Source organism: Candida albicans, chromosome 1, assembly GCF_000182965.3.
Source record: "Candida albicans SC5314 chromosome 1, complete sequence".
Taxonomy (NCBI): domain Eukaryota; kingdom Fungi; phylum Ascomycota; class Pichiomycetes; order Serinales; family Debaryomycetaceae; genus Candida; species Candida albicans.
This window is the reverse complement of record NC_032089.1, coordinates 700,316-712,325: the sequence shown is the minus strand read 5'-3', so window position 1 is coordinate 712,325 and position 12,010 is coordinate 700,316. Positions and strand designations below refer to the sequence as shown.

The 12,010-nt window shown below is 36.5% G+C and overlaps 3 protein-coding genes across 3 annotated transcripts; all 3 read right to left on the bottom strand. All coding sequences in view use genetic code 12, as the record gives it.

Annotated features, from left to right (window-relative positions):
- Positions 1-198: 198 nt before the first annotated feature.
- TPS2 (trehalose-phosphatase) lies at positions 199-2,865 on the bottom strand (the record flags this gene model as incomplete). The annotated part of the gene is made up of 1 exon (XM_716443.1): positions 199-2,865. One exon carries the CDS (start codon positions 2,863-2,865, stop codon positions 199-201), a length of 2,667 nt encoding a protein of 888 aa, XP_721536.1.
- A 1,083-nt stretch (positions 2,866-3,948) lies between these two features.
- Positions 3,949-5,838, bottom strand: CAALFM_C103370WA (polyadenylate-binding protein; the record flags this gene model as incomplete). Its single annotated transcript, XM_716442.2, has 1 exon — positions 3,949-5,838. The coding sequence occupies one exon, from the start codon at positions 5,836-5,838 to the stop codon at positions 3,949-3,951; it is 1,890 nt and encodes a 629-aa protein (XP_721535.1).
- Positions 5,839-6,377: 539 nt separating this feature from the next.
- On the bottom strand, positions 6,378-10,610 carry CAALFM_C103360WA (chromatin-remodeling ATPase; the record flags this gene model as incomplete). The annotated part of the gene is made up of 1 exon (XM_716440.2): positions 6,378-10,610. The coding sequence occupies one exon, from the start codon at positions 10,608-10,610 to the stop codon at positions 6,378-6,380; it is 4,233 nt and encodes a 1,410-aa protein (XP_721533.2).
- Between the last annotated feature and the right edge of the window lie 1,400 nt (positions 10,611-12,010).

Genomic DNA, 12,010 nt, shown 5'->3' with positions numbered 1-12,010 from the left:
GACGAAAGAAAGAACTATACAAAACTTCTAATTGATATACCAAAACTACGGATCTAGCATCTCTAACAAATATCTAACTCAGACCATAAATCTGAAAAACAACAACGGCAGCAAAAACAATAACAAAAACAAACTAACTAAATATCCAAAAAAAAAGTGAATAAACAAAAACACATAAATGTAAATTCCCCCATAAACTCACTTGGCACCATTAGTAGGATCTTCTTTTACAATTTCTTTTTCTTGACTAGCTTTTTTACGTAAAGATACTGCCTTAGATACAGCATGTTTTGATCTTTCGGAAGACACACTATTGGCAAGGTGACCACGATCATCTAAATCAACTGTACCAGCACTTTCAAATATAGATACCAATCCTGCTAACAAACCCAAGGTCTCTAACACTTGGCGAGGTTCGTTCAAATGTGCAATTGCCACCGTTTTCTTTGATGCAGGACCAACAGCAACAGGATAAACACCATAAGACCCAAACTTGTTGGTTGGGCGATTGTCACCTTTCCATTTCTTATTAATCTCATTCAATGAGTTGAACATGTCTTCATCGGTTAAATCATCTCCCAAACACAACATAAAATCAGGTAATTCTTCAATTGGTATATCTTTTGTGCAATGTCCAGTAGGATGCTTTTCTTGTTTGGCTCCGTGTGGATGCAAAACTAATCTCTTGACAATTTCACCTTTATTGACAAATTTTGGTCTTACTTCAATGTTTGCTTTGCCAGCCATTACCTCAACATCATATTCTTTGGCTACTGTATCATTCAATTCTTTCATGCATTTTTCTGCCTGGAAATTTCCCAAGTCAGGATCAGCACGACGGTAATGCCAAGTTAATGCTACTTTTTTACGTTCAATATTTGATCCCGGTGTTTTTTCAGTGTAGTACTTGAAAATATCATCGACTTTCTCTTGCCAAGACATATCAAACGATGCTGCTAGGTTTACCCATTCCTTGGAACCAATATCCTTCATAAAGCATCCGTGCTCTGCTGACAAACCCACATTCTTATTTCCCATCCACTTCTCCAAAAATGCTTGATCCCTACCAGATATGATCCAGATTTGATTCTTTGGATCTGAAGATAAAACATCCAAAATACGATTCAATTTATCGGAAGGGATAGCTGCAGCAGGATCCTGGACAATAGGGGTCAAAGTCCCATCATAATCAAACAAAAATAACCTTCTCTGTGACTCCTTGTAGTTATTCAACAATAATGGTCTATTTAATGCAGGGGTATAGCTGTTACTGTGTGTGACAATTGAATGAGAAAGGATATCGCAAATGAACGTAGATGTCCAATTTTGAACAGTGTTTGAAAGGACCTTCTCGTACAATTTTGATTCCAAAGAAACCTTTTCCTTCGTAGATAACATCAATGCGTCGTTGATAGTCTTTGCTACACCCACAGAATCCCATGGATTGACCATAATAGCATCTTTCAACACAGTGGCTGTACCTGTGAATTCCGACAAAATCAATGGAGAATTATTGTATTTCTGACAAATAACAAACTCCAAAGAAGTTGTATTCATACCATCTCTAACAGAAGTAATCAATGCCAAGTCTGCTACTCGTAACAATGCTAAATATTCTTCTTTGGCAACTCTCATCTGGTAATGCAAAACGGGAGTGTGGTTGAGGTTACCGTATTTGGAATTAATACGAGAAATTATTTCCGTAACTCTGGTTTCAACATTGGCGGAGTGTGAGTATCCTGGACTGGAAACTTGAATCAAAACAACAGTTTCTCTCCATTCCGGATACATATCCAAAAAGATTTCGAAGCCTTCCAATTTTTGTATAACCCCTCTCACTTTGTCTAATCTGTCTCGACCAACAATAAGCTTCTTGCCTTTGTAAACCTGTTTTAATGCTTGCACCTTCTCCTCAACTCCAAGCTCACTGGAAAAGGCATCATGTTCAATTTTCTCAGTATCGATACCAATTGGCAACGTCTCAACCGAGATTGTTGTACCATATGCAGAAACAGAATCTCTGTTAACCTCACAGCCCAAAACACGAGCACAGCAAGAAATAAAGTGTCTTTGGAAGGAGTCCGACTGGAAACCAATCTTGTCAGCTCCTAACATACCATCTAATAATTGCGATCTTTTGGAAAGACACCTAAAGTACTCCGAGGATGGGAAAGGGACATGAAGGAAAAACCCGATATATGCATTTGGGAACTCCATTCTCAATAATTGGGGCAACAACAATAAGTAGTAATCGTGTATCCAGATAATGTCCCCTGGCTTATAAACCGACTTGATTTTGTTCAAATATGCTTCGTTAAATTTGACATAATCATGCCAAGCATCAGTTTCAGCTTTACCATCAGATGGTTGTCCCTGAATATAATGGAATACCGGCCACAAAACGTTCTCTGCATATTTTCTCCACCTTCCCTGATCACGTCTCAATAACCACACGGGATGGATGTTTGGAGTGCCACTGGCATCACATAATTTTTTCTCGATCTTCAGTTTATCTTCTTCATCCAAATACAATGGGTCATCTTGCAATGTGTCCGCAGTTAATGAACTTGTATCTTTCTTTTTGTTTATCAATTCTCCAGTCCAAGCAATCAAATGTGTCTCCCATTCTTTGTTCTCAGCAAGAAAATGTTGCGACGAATACAATGCTGAATTACCACGTACAGTTTCAACATCCCAGTAATACTGTCCTGTCTTATTGTCGTAATCACTTATAATTTGCAAGGGCAATGAGGTCATCACATTAAGGATTCTTCCCGACAATTTTAGTTTACCTTTTCCTTCAAATTCTTTTGGTGAAGGAATAGAACCATTTGCTGAAAATGCATTTACTTGTTGGGGTGCCATGACCAAGGTTTGAATTGACTAGATATACGGAAGCTAAATTATATAGAAAAAAAGGAATAAAGAAAAAAAACGAAAGTCAACTAAAAAGGGGAAATGAAATAAAAAAATAGTACCGACAATTGATATTTATGGAAGGGTCGATTGCGATAATGAAAATGGTGAACAGGAGAAAAAGAAAGAGAGGGAGTGACTGTAACAGATTCGAAGGTTCGCCGGACAACAGAAAAGAATTTCTTTCTATACTACGCTTGTTTTTTTTCCTAGGGGGCACGCCATATGTAATAATTAAATAAGAAAAATGACTTGCAGCAATGATCATACCACCAACCACAACTTAAATCACGTATGTATTCCCGGCAACTCCAGAACTAATTTCCTCGACGGCTGAGAAAAACCAAAAACCAAGAACCAAAAATAAAAATATGATCACCACCAGAATCCGCTTTTGCCCGTGGAGTTCTTTTGTTGACAAGGCAAAAAGCTGCTGGGGGATGAATGTAAGTATGTGGATGCCTCAGGTGAGAATATAGGCGAACCACATAGACCTAGATTATAGTTGTAAAGATATATGACAAAAAGAAAACACACAGTATCATATCTATAAAACTATACTGAAGACCTATTCAACCAAAGAATAAGAGTATAAAGATACCATTTTGACAATAAATTTGATCCCTATAAGTTTCTCAGATATTATCCTTACTCCAATGGACTTGCAATTTATTCTTCATACATTTTCTATGAAGTTTCTCTAGTACATTATACACACATGAAATGAAACAATATATTTTACGTTTCTTCTAATCAAGATATTGAAGAATGATTTAACTTCATTTGTGATAATATACAATATATTTGTTATCCTTTAACCCTACAAATACTATTCAAAAAAAAAACTGAGTTTACATGAACAAAAAAAAAGAGTGTAGAAAATAGAATACAATAAGCAACGATAATAAAGAAATATCAGTAAAATAAAAAATATGAACCCAATCTCTTTATAATCTAGATTAATTCTTGGACATCTCCCACTTTCATAAATTCCGTTACAACATCTCCTCTCTGCAATAACAATCAAGTCTTTTAAGCTTGCTCTTCAGCATTACCGGCAGCTTCAGACTTCTTGTACTCTTCAAAAGCAGTCAAAGCATCTTCGAAATGGTTATTGAACAATTCATCATCATCTAACAAATCCAAAATTTCTTGGTTTTCTAAACCTAACATCATACCAGTGATTTTACCAGCAGCTTCTGGTTCTTGAGCCTTACCGGTAGCAACAATCTTTGGATACAATTCTTCACCCAAAATTCTCTTTTGTTGATCTTGTGGAACACTAGAAATGATAGCAGCCAAGTCTCTCTTGCTGGTTTGGTTACGGTTTGGATAGTATCCACCTCTTGGTTGTTGTTGTTGTTGTTGCTGAGGTCTCATGTTTTGACCGTTAAAGTCTTGTTGAAATTGAGGTGGAATACCGTAGACAGGAACTGGTTGGCCATTTGGACCTGGTCTTGGCCATTGTTCTGGGAATGGTTGACCTCTACCTCTCATCATCATTTGTGGATTAGGACCTGGGTATGGAGCGTTACCTCTGCCATTTGGTGGGAAAAAGCCTTGTTGACCGTAGAACATTGGTGGAATGAATTGACCAGGTAAACCACCAGCAGCAGCATTTTGCATTCTCATTTGGTTTCTGGCTTGAATTTGTTGTTCTAATTGAGAGCGTCTAACATCCTTACGTTGAGCCAAAGCAACATACAATGGCTTGCCGTTAATCATTCTGGTGTTCATTTCAGTGATAGCCTTGGTGGCTTCTTCTGGGGTTGTGAAGCAAACGAAACCAAAACCTTTTGATTTACCAGCTTCATCAACCATAACCTTGGCAGATGTAATGGTACCAAATGGTTTGAATTCTTCTTCTAATTTTTCAGAATCAATAGTGTCATCCAAATTCTTAACAAACAAGTTGACACCTTGGTATTTGGCCAATTTTTCTAATCTAACAGCTTCGTATTGTTTCTTCAATTCTTCCAATCTTTCTCTTTTCTTTTGTGCTCTACCAACGTAGATCTTTTGACCGTTGATTTCTTTATCGTTCAATTCTTCAACAGCCTTAACAGCAGATTCATGATCTTCAAAATTAACAAAACCAAAACCTTTAGATTTCCCATCTTGGTCTTTTTCCAAGTAAATGGAAGTAATCTTACCGAATGGAGAAAACAATTTTTCAAAGCTTTCTTCTGAATAGTTCAAGTCAATGTTTTTAACATAAATGTTAGTGAAGTTGGCTTTCATTTCTTCAAACTTAGATTCACGGTCTTTTTTAGAAATGTGCTTACCAACGAAAACTTCACGATCGTTCAATAACATACCATTGACATTTTCAATGGCAGCTTCAGCAGCTTCAGCAGTTTCATAGTGGACAAAACCAAAACACTTTGATTGACCAAATTCATCGGTGGCAACCTTACAAGACAAAATTTTACCAAAAGCAGAAAAGGTGTCATGCAAAGCTTTGTTATCGATGGCTGGATGCAAATTCTTGATGAAAATATTACCATCACCAGATCTTCTAGCAGATGGGTCTCTTTGAGACCACATGATACGACATGGACGACCTTCGATCGGGTTGTAGTTCAATTCTTCAATAGCCTTTTCACCATCTTCGTACTTGTGGTAGTTGACGTAAGCATAACCTAAAGATTTTTTAGAGACAGCATCACGACAAACTCTGATAGAGGAAACTTGACCGATTGGAGAAAAGATTTCGAACAAGGTAGCTTCATTAACAGATGGGTTCAATTCACCAACGTACAAGGAGGCAGAATTCTCGGCAACACCAGATGATTCACCTTGTTCTTCAGCTGATTGATCAGCAGTGGTAGTAGCAGCAGCAGCTGATTGTTCTTCAGTAGTTGAACCAATGTTCAACTTTTCCATAGATTCTTGAAGTTGATTAGTTTCAGCAGCAGACATTACGGATTAATGAAAATTTTTTTTTATTTTTTTTTGGAGATATAGGGTTAAAGAATTTTTTTTTTAAATTTTTTTTTAAGATACTTTTAAATAAGAAGCTTTATATAATAATAAAATGCTTTCCTAATTTATAAAGTGTTTTTATGTTGATTATTCCAAATAGGAGTCAAGATGAGGTTGATTACTAAGAGAAGAGAGTATTTCTGCAAGAGTTTTCAAATTTTTTTTTGTCTCACAATAATAGAGGGATGATGGTGGAAAAAAAAAAAAATCCAAAAAGAAAAATTTTTCTTTCAAATTTTCTTTAATTCTTTCATTACAATTTTGCGTGTGAAATATTCAAAAAAAAAAAGAAAAAATAGTAGACAACAGAATAACTTGAAGTTCTGCATTTAGTCTATAGTAACAGTAACAGTAACAACAACAACGGCTAGTTCACAAATATCTTTTCCTTTTCATATAAGTTATACAAACTATACAGCATAAAAAAACAAAACAAAAACAATAACAAAATCAAAATTTAGACATTCCATGTAACATTAATTGGACTGTTTTAGCCTATTATACATGGCACCAATTTTGTTACTTGGTACCTTTGATGGCCAATAAAGACCCGTAAAAGACCACAAGTGCTTTCTTAGCTTATCCTTGTTTTGAACTTTGCTAACCTCTGATTCAATAAAATCACCAATGTTAAGCAATTCTGATTTTAAAATTTTTGCCCACTCATGTTTATCTAAGCCTTTACTTCCCTTATGCAACTTGTGCAATGAGCTGGTTACTGGTTGCATAATTGATTTGCATGAGCCTTCGTCCATGCTTTCGTACTCGAGGTCTCGCTTTTCTTCTTTAAACTTGGCATGCCCAAGTGCTGGAGATGCTGATGCAGAGCTTCTTTGTTGATTCATCCTTTTTTGTTTGGCAAGTTTTTCAGAACTCTCTAACTTAACAGGTTTCCTGTGTTTGCCCGTGTTGTTGGCAGTGCCGCCATTACTATTACCAGAGAGAGTATTATGGCTGCCGTTGCTGCTACCACTGTTGTGCGGAACTGGTGTTGATTTCCTAATTCTCTTTCTAACACTTCCGACAGGCGTCGATCCGCCCACTGAACTATCAGATTCTTCATCTCTTAACAAAGTAAACAAATAGTCAACTCGCCTTCCCAAGTGTACTGAGCCAGGAACTTTCTTCACGCTTTCTTTACCATCTTGATTGGCAGTAGCATCTTTTCCTGCGGCAGGGTTTTCCAAAAATAGTTTGTTCTGTAAGCCTAACAACGGATCGTCTCTGATCTGTACCCAAGATCCATAACCGAACTTGTAAACACCCACCAATAGCATCGCATCATCTTTGGCTGTCCACTCACAAGACCAAGCTTGAACCAGTTTTGGATGTCTTGGTAATACAAAATTCGTGGAATCAGTTTTTGTTACAATTTTTTCCAACAATTTCATATCCACTGGTCTATTCAATACGATCTCAGCATTTATGTTTTTCACACCTTGATACTCAAATAACACGGCCTTTTTTTCTTTCTTCTTAGCAATCCATAAAGCAGTTTGATTTGGTTCACCCGGAACTGGTGGTCGCCTCTTTTGTTCTTCAGCCTTTCTTTCTAGTTCAGCAAGAACAACAGCGCGTCTTGCTTCTTCTTCCTTCACCAATTGTTTTGAAGTACTGATAATTTCATTATACGCATGTTTAACTAATACCGGATTCTTGTTTGTGATGCTCCCTTCTTCAACTAACTGCTCCCATTTACCACTCAAATCTCCCCATTTTAAAATAGATCTATAAATACCTCTAATTTCTTTTTCGGATAACTGGTGGTCGCCAGCATTTCTTCTTCTCAATGGCCTCAGGTCTTCACCACTATCCTCAACATCGCTTGGCACCGATGAGCCATTTTCAAACTTACGCACAGCAGCTTTTCTTCTTGAGTACATTGCAATTTGATCTTGTAAATATTGCTCGTCAGCTTTCCTTTTTTCTTCGTCCTTCAACTTGGTCAACTCTTCCTGTGGAATAATATCGTCCCACTCAACGTCAGCCTTGTAATCAGTAACTTCAAATTGTTTCAAGAATTCTTCAGAACCCAAATTGGATTCACCTAATTCAGGAGTAGTTACATGGTCTTCTGCGTGACTCAAAACGTCATCTAAGTTCAAATTTTCCAATTTTTGTTGATTATTGTTCTCTTTGAACATAGTACCAGCACCAAATTTCAAAATCTGACTCAATTCGTTAGTTGACGGTTCAGTTTTGCTACCGTTTTTAGCACTGGGGTCGGTTATACCTAATGAAATAATGGCATATTCAAGAACCATCTTTTTTCTTGCTCTTTCTAATATTTGTTCTTCAACAGTATCCTTACTAACGAAACGATATACCGAGACATGATTCTTTTGACCAATTCTGTGTGCACGAGCCATGGCTTGCAAGTCTGCCTGGGGATTCCAATCAGAATCAAAAATGATAACCGTGTCAGCAGTCATCAAGTTAATACCCAATCCACCTGCTCTGGTGGATAATAAAAATGCAAAGTCCTTGGATCCAGGTGCATTAAAATGATCAATGGCGATCTTTCTTTTCGATGACGGTACAGTACCATCCAACCTTTGAAATTGATAGCCTTTTATAAACATATAGTCTCCTAATATATCTAACATTCTCACCATTTGAGAAAAAATCAAAACACGGTGACCTTCTTTCCTCAACCTGGAGAGCAATTGTTCAAGTAAAACCATTTTACCTGACGACATCACTATTCCTTTAAGAGTGTTCTCTCTAGAAGGAGAACCTGCTTTATCCAAAACTTTATCCTCTGCACCATCAAACAAATAAGGATGATTGGATGCCTTTTTTAACTCACTCATGATGTTCAATAACGATATTTGAGATCCCCTATTACCCGCATTCAACGCAGCGTAGTTCTTAGTAATAATGTTTTTGTAGTACTCAGTCTGTATATCGGATAATTCCACTCTCAAAATACGCTCTGATTTCGATGGCAAAGATTTCTCAACATCCTTCTTCAAACGTCTCAAAATGAATGGACTTATTTTCTTCTGCAAGTCTTTAATGTACTGTTCCTGTTCGGAATCAATAGTTTCAAAATCGATTTCCTGGTCTATTGTAAACTTGCCTGGCATCAAAAAATTACACAATGCTGCCAATTCCTTGACATTGTTTTGCAATGGGGTACCAGTAATCAACAATCTGTTGCTAACTTTGAAACCTTTCAAAGCTTCATACAATGATGATTCTGCATTTTTCAACCTATGTGCCTCGTCAACAGCTAAAAACTGCCATTTGAATGCCCCGAGCTCATTTTTGTCTTTCAAAATGTATTCATATGTTGTCAACAAGACATTGAACTTTGGTTTTCTATTCTGGTTGTACAACTCATACTCCCTTATAGTTTTCCTAGCTTCTCCATTACCCAAATAGTAAACACAATTAACATCAGGGGCCCATTTCTCAAATGTTTCTTGCCATGCCGGTACAGTGGATAACGGCACAACAACCAAATGAGGACCGTTCTGTCTTCTTGCATAAATTAGCCAGGATAAAAATGCAACCGTTTGCACAGTCTTACCTAAACCCATTTCGTCTGCCAAAATACCGTTTTCATTTCTGGACCATAAAAATGCCATCCAGTTCAAACCTGTCAACTGGAAATCTCTCAATTCACCATTCTTAATGAAAACAGGTTGTTTGAACAACTTCTCAAACCTTGGTCTCTGAGAAAGAGGATAGTTGGCGGAAAGACTGGGTAAAATCTTTGAGTTCAATCTTTGCTGGTATTTCGTTACTTGTTCAGGTGCGATCTTTGCTATTTCTTCGGCATCTTCCCAAGAGCATTCATCATAATAAAGTCTTTTCCATTTGACAAAATATTGAAGCTTGGTTTCCCCATCATCAGTTTCAACCCTCTTGCTATCAACAATTCGCTCGACATGTGTATATTCGTCTTGCTCATCTCGCTTGCGTTCCCTTTCTATGTCCATGGCTTCTAGATCTTCTTTAGTAGTTAGTGGATCATTTCTAATTTCATCGTCATAGATTATGAACTGCTTTATATAATTATCCAATTTTCTGAAACCTTTAAACAGTTTCAAATCTTGATACTTTTCCCAAGTATTGTGTAAATGAGAAGCATCTGTCCATTTGATTTTGAACAAATAATCAATCTTAGGATCACCAGTCTTTTCCGCATTCTCTTCATTCAACTTATGATCCATGACTATGTCTATCCCACGTTCATTTTCGGGCTCAATTGCTTGTTGATAGTAATAATAATCGCCTTCTTCGTCCTCTTCGTCAAATTCAGGTTCACTTTCCAATAAATCAGCATCATCTTCATCGTAATCAATTGCATAATTAACCTGCTTGTTGTTTCTTGATGAAAATCTTAGCTCTTGTGGAGGCGAAGGCGATTGCTTAGTTTTCCTGGCCTTGGTATTTTTACCCTTTTGTTTTTTTGAAGTTTTTGGTTTGGATTTCATTTTCTTACCAGCACCAAAACTACCATCATAATAGATATCATCATCGTCGTCATCATCGTCACCAAACTCGTCATTTTCATCTTCGTCCATCGAAATGCCATCCTCGTAATCATCTTGAACCTTTTTCTTTTTTCTAGATGGTGCAACATCTTCCTCTGAATCGGATTCCACAATTGCAGGACCGCGTCTTTCACGATGTGACCTCCTTAACCCATATAATTCTGGATTTAACTCAGCTTCTTCCGGAATGTACTGTTTCACCATTATTTACTTAATGAAATTATCTTAGCAATAACTGTTCTTGATAAGGAAATATTGGTAGCCTAGAATAGGAACCCGTGGAAAGCCTCGTAAATATGTACTGTTTTATAATGTACAGTAGCAGATTTCAAATGTGATTGAATTAACTTGTCCGTATAAAAAGCGAAAAGCAAATATCTTCAACTGTATTTCCTCTTTATGAAAGTCAGTGAATTAATAGGTGTCACTTCACAATATCAACTTGATTGATTGGTTGGAAATATACTATTTTTTTTTTTAAAAAAGAAAACAAATACTGATGATAAACAATTACTCTGAAATTACCCCTAATTATTATACACAACAACTTTTCAAATTATTCAACTGTTGTTTGAATTAGTAAAAAAAAAACTAAATACCAACAGGGGATTATCAATATGAATGATTGCAGTATTGATTTGTTAAAATTGTTGGGATGGAAAAACAGGATATAAATTTTTCTTTTCTTTTTTTTTTTTTTGGAGAGTGGACAACGACGTTAAACCACCCTTTTTCCTGTTCAGTTAAACAAAAAAAAAGATCGTGTTATGCATCATCAAAAGAGATAAATGATTGGTTTAAATATATATGTTGATTCAAAGTAATATACATTATACAACGTAATCCTATAGATGCAAAAAAAAACCCACTACCAACAACAGATATCAATAATCCAGTTGATAATTGCTTGGGATCTATGTAGAGATTGAAAATACAGGGGCTTCCCGTTCACGGAATAGACCCCATACCAGGATCGATATCATCCCCTCTGGCCAAGATGTCCAATCACAAAATTTTGCAGCCAATACCAACAGCATACAGTCACAACAATGTACCTACTGAAAGTCATAAACAAGTTAGTTTAGTTTAAGCAAGTGCCATTAAAGTCCAAACAGTTGATAAGTGCGTCAGTATCAAGGACCATATACTGAGTTCAACTGGATGTAGAAAGATTTGCAACCATTAGCACTCTAGTCCGTCAAGTGGGAAAGAACGACACTTCATTCGAATAAGTGCTTCGTAATGAATCCACAATAACGTAGCATGGCAAGCTAATTGCAAATCTCGTAAGCAAAAATAGAAGTAGCAACTTTGATCTTAATCCACAAATAACGATGCAGCCTTCGAATTCAAGCAGCTTGCTAAATACTAGAAGCAACAATATCTCGCAATAACAGTGGCAACAAAACAATGAATGTGTTTGCACATTTGTAACAATCTATTCGACTGACATAATTGAAGGAGGCTAAATCATATTGATTGAAAAGCAAATTCCCTTTTACTTGATTGATTAACTTTTCTTAAGTTAATAAATTAATTTTTTGAAAGTTGAAATTGAAATGCTTCTTAGTTAACCAAGCTTTCAAGGAAAAGAAAAAGTGGTG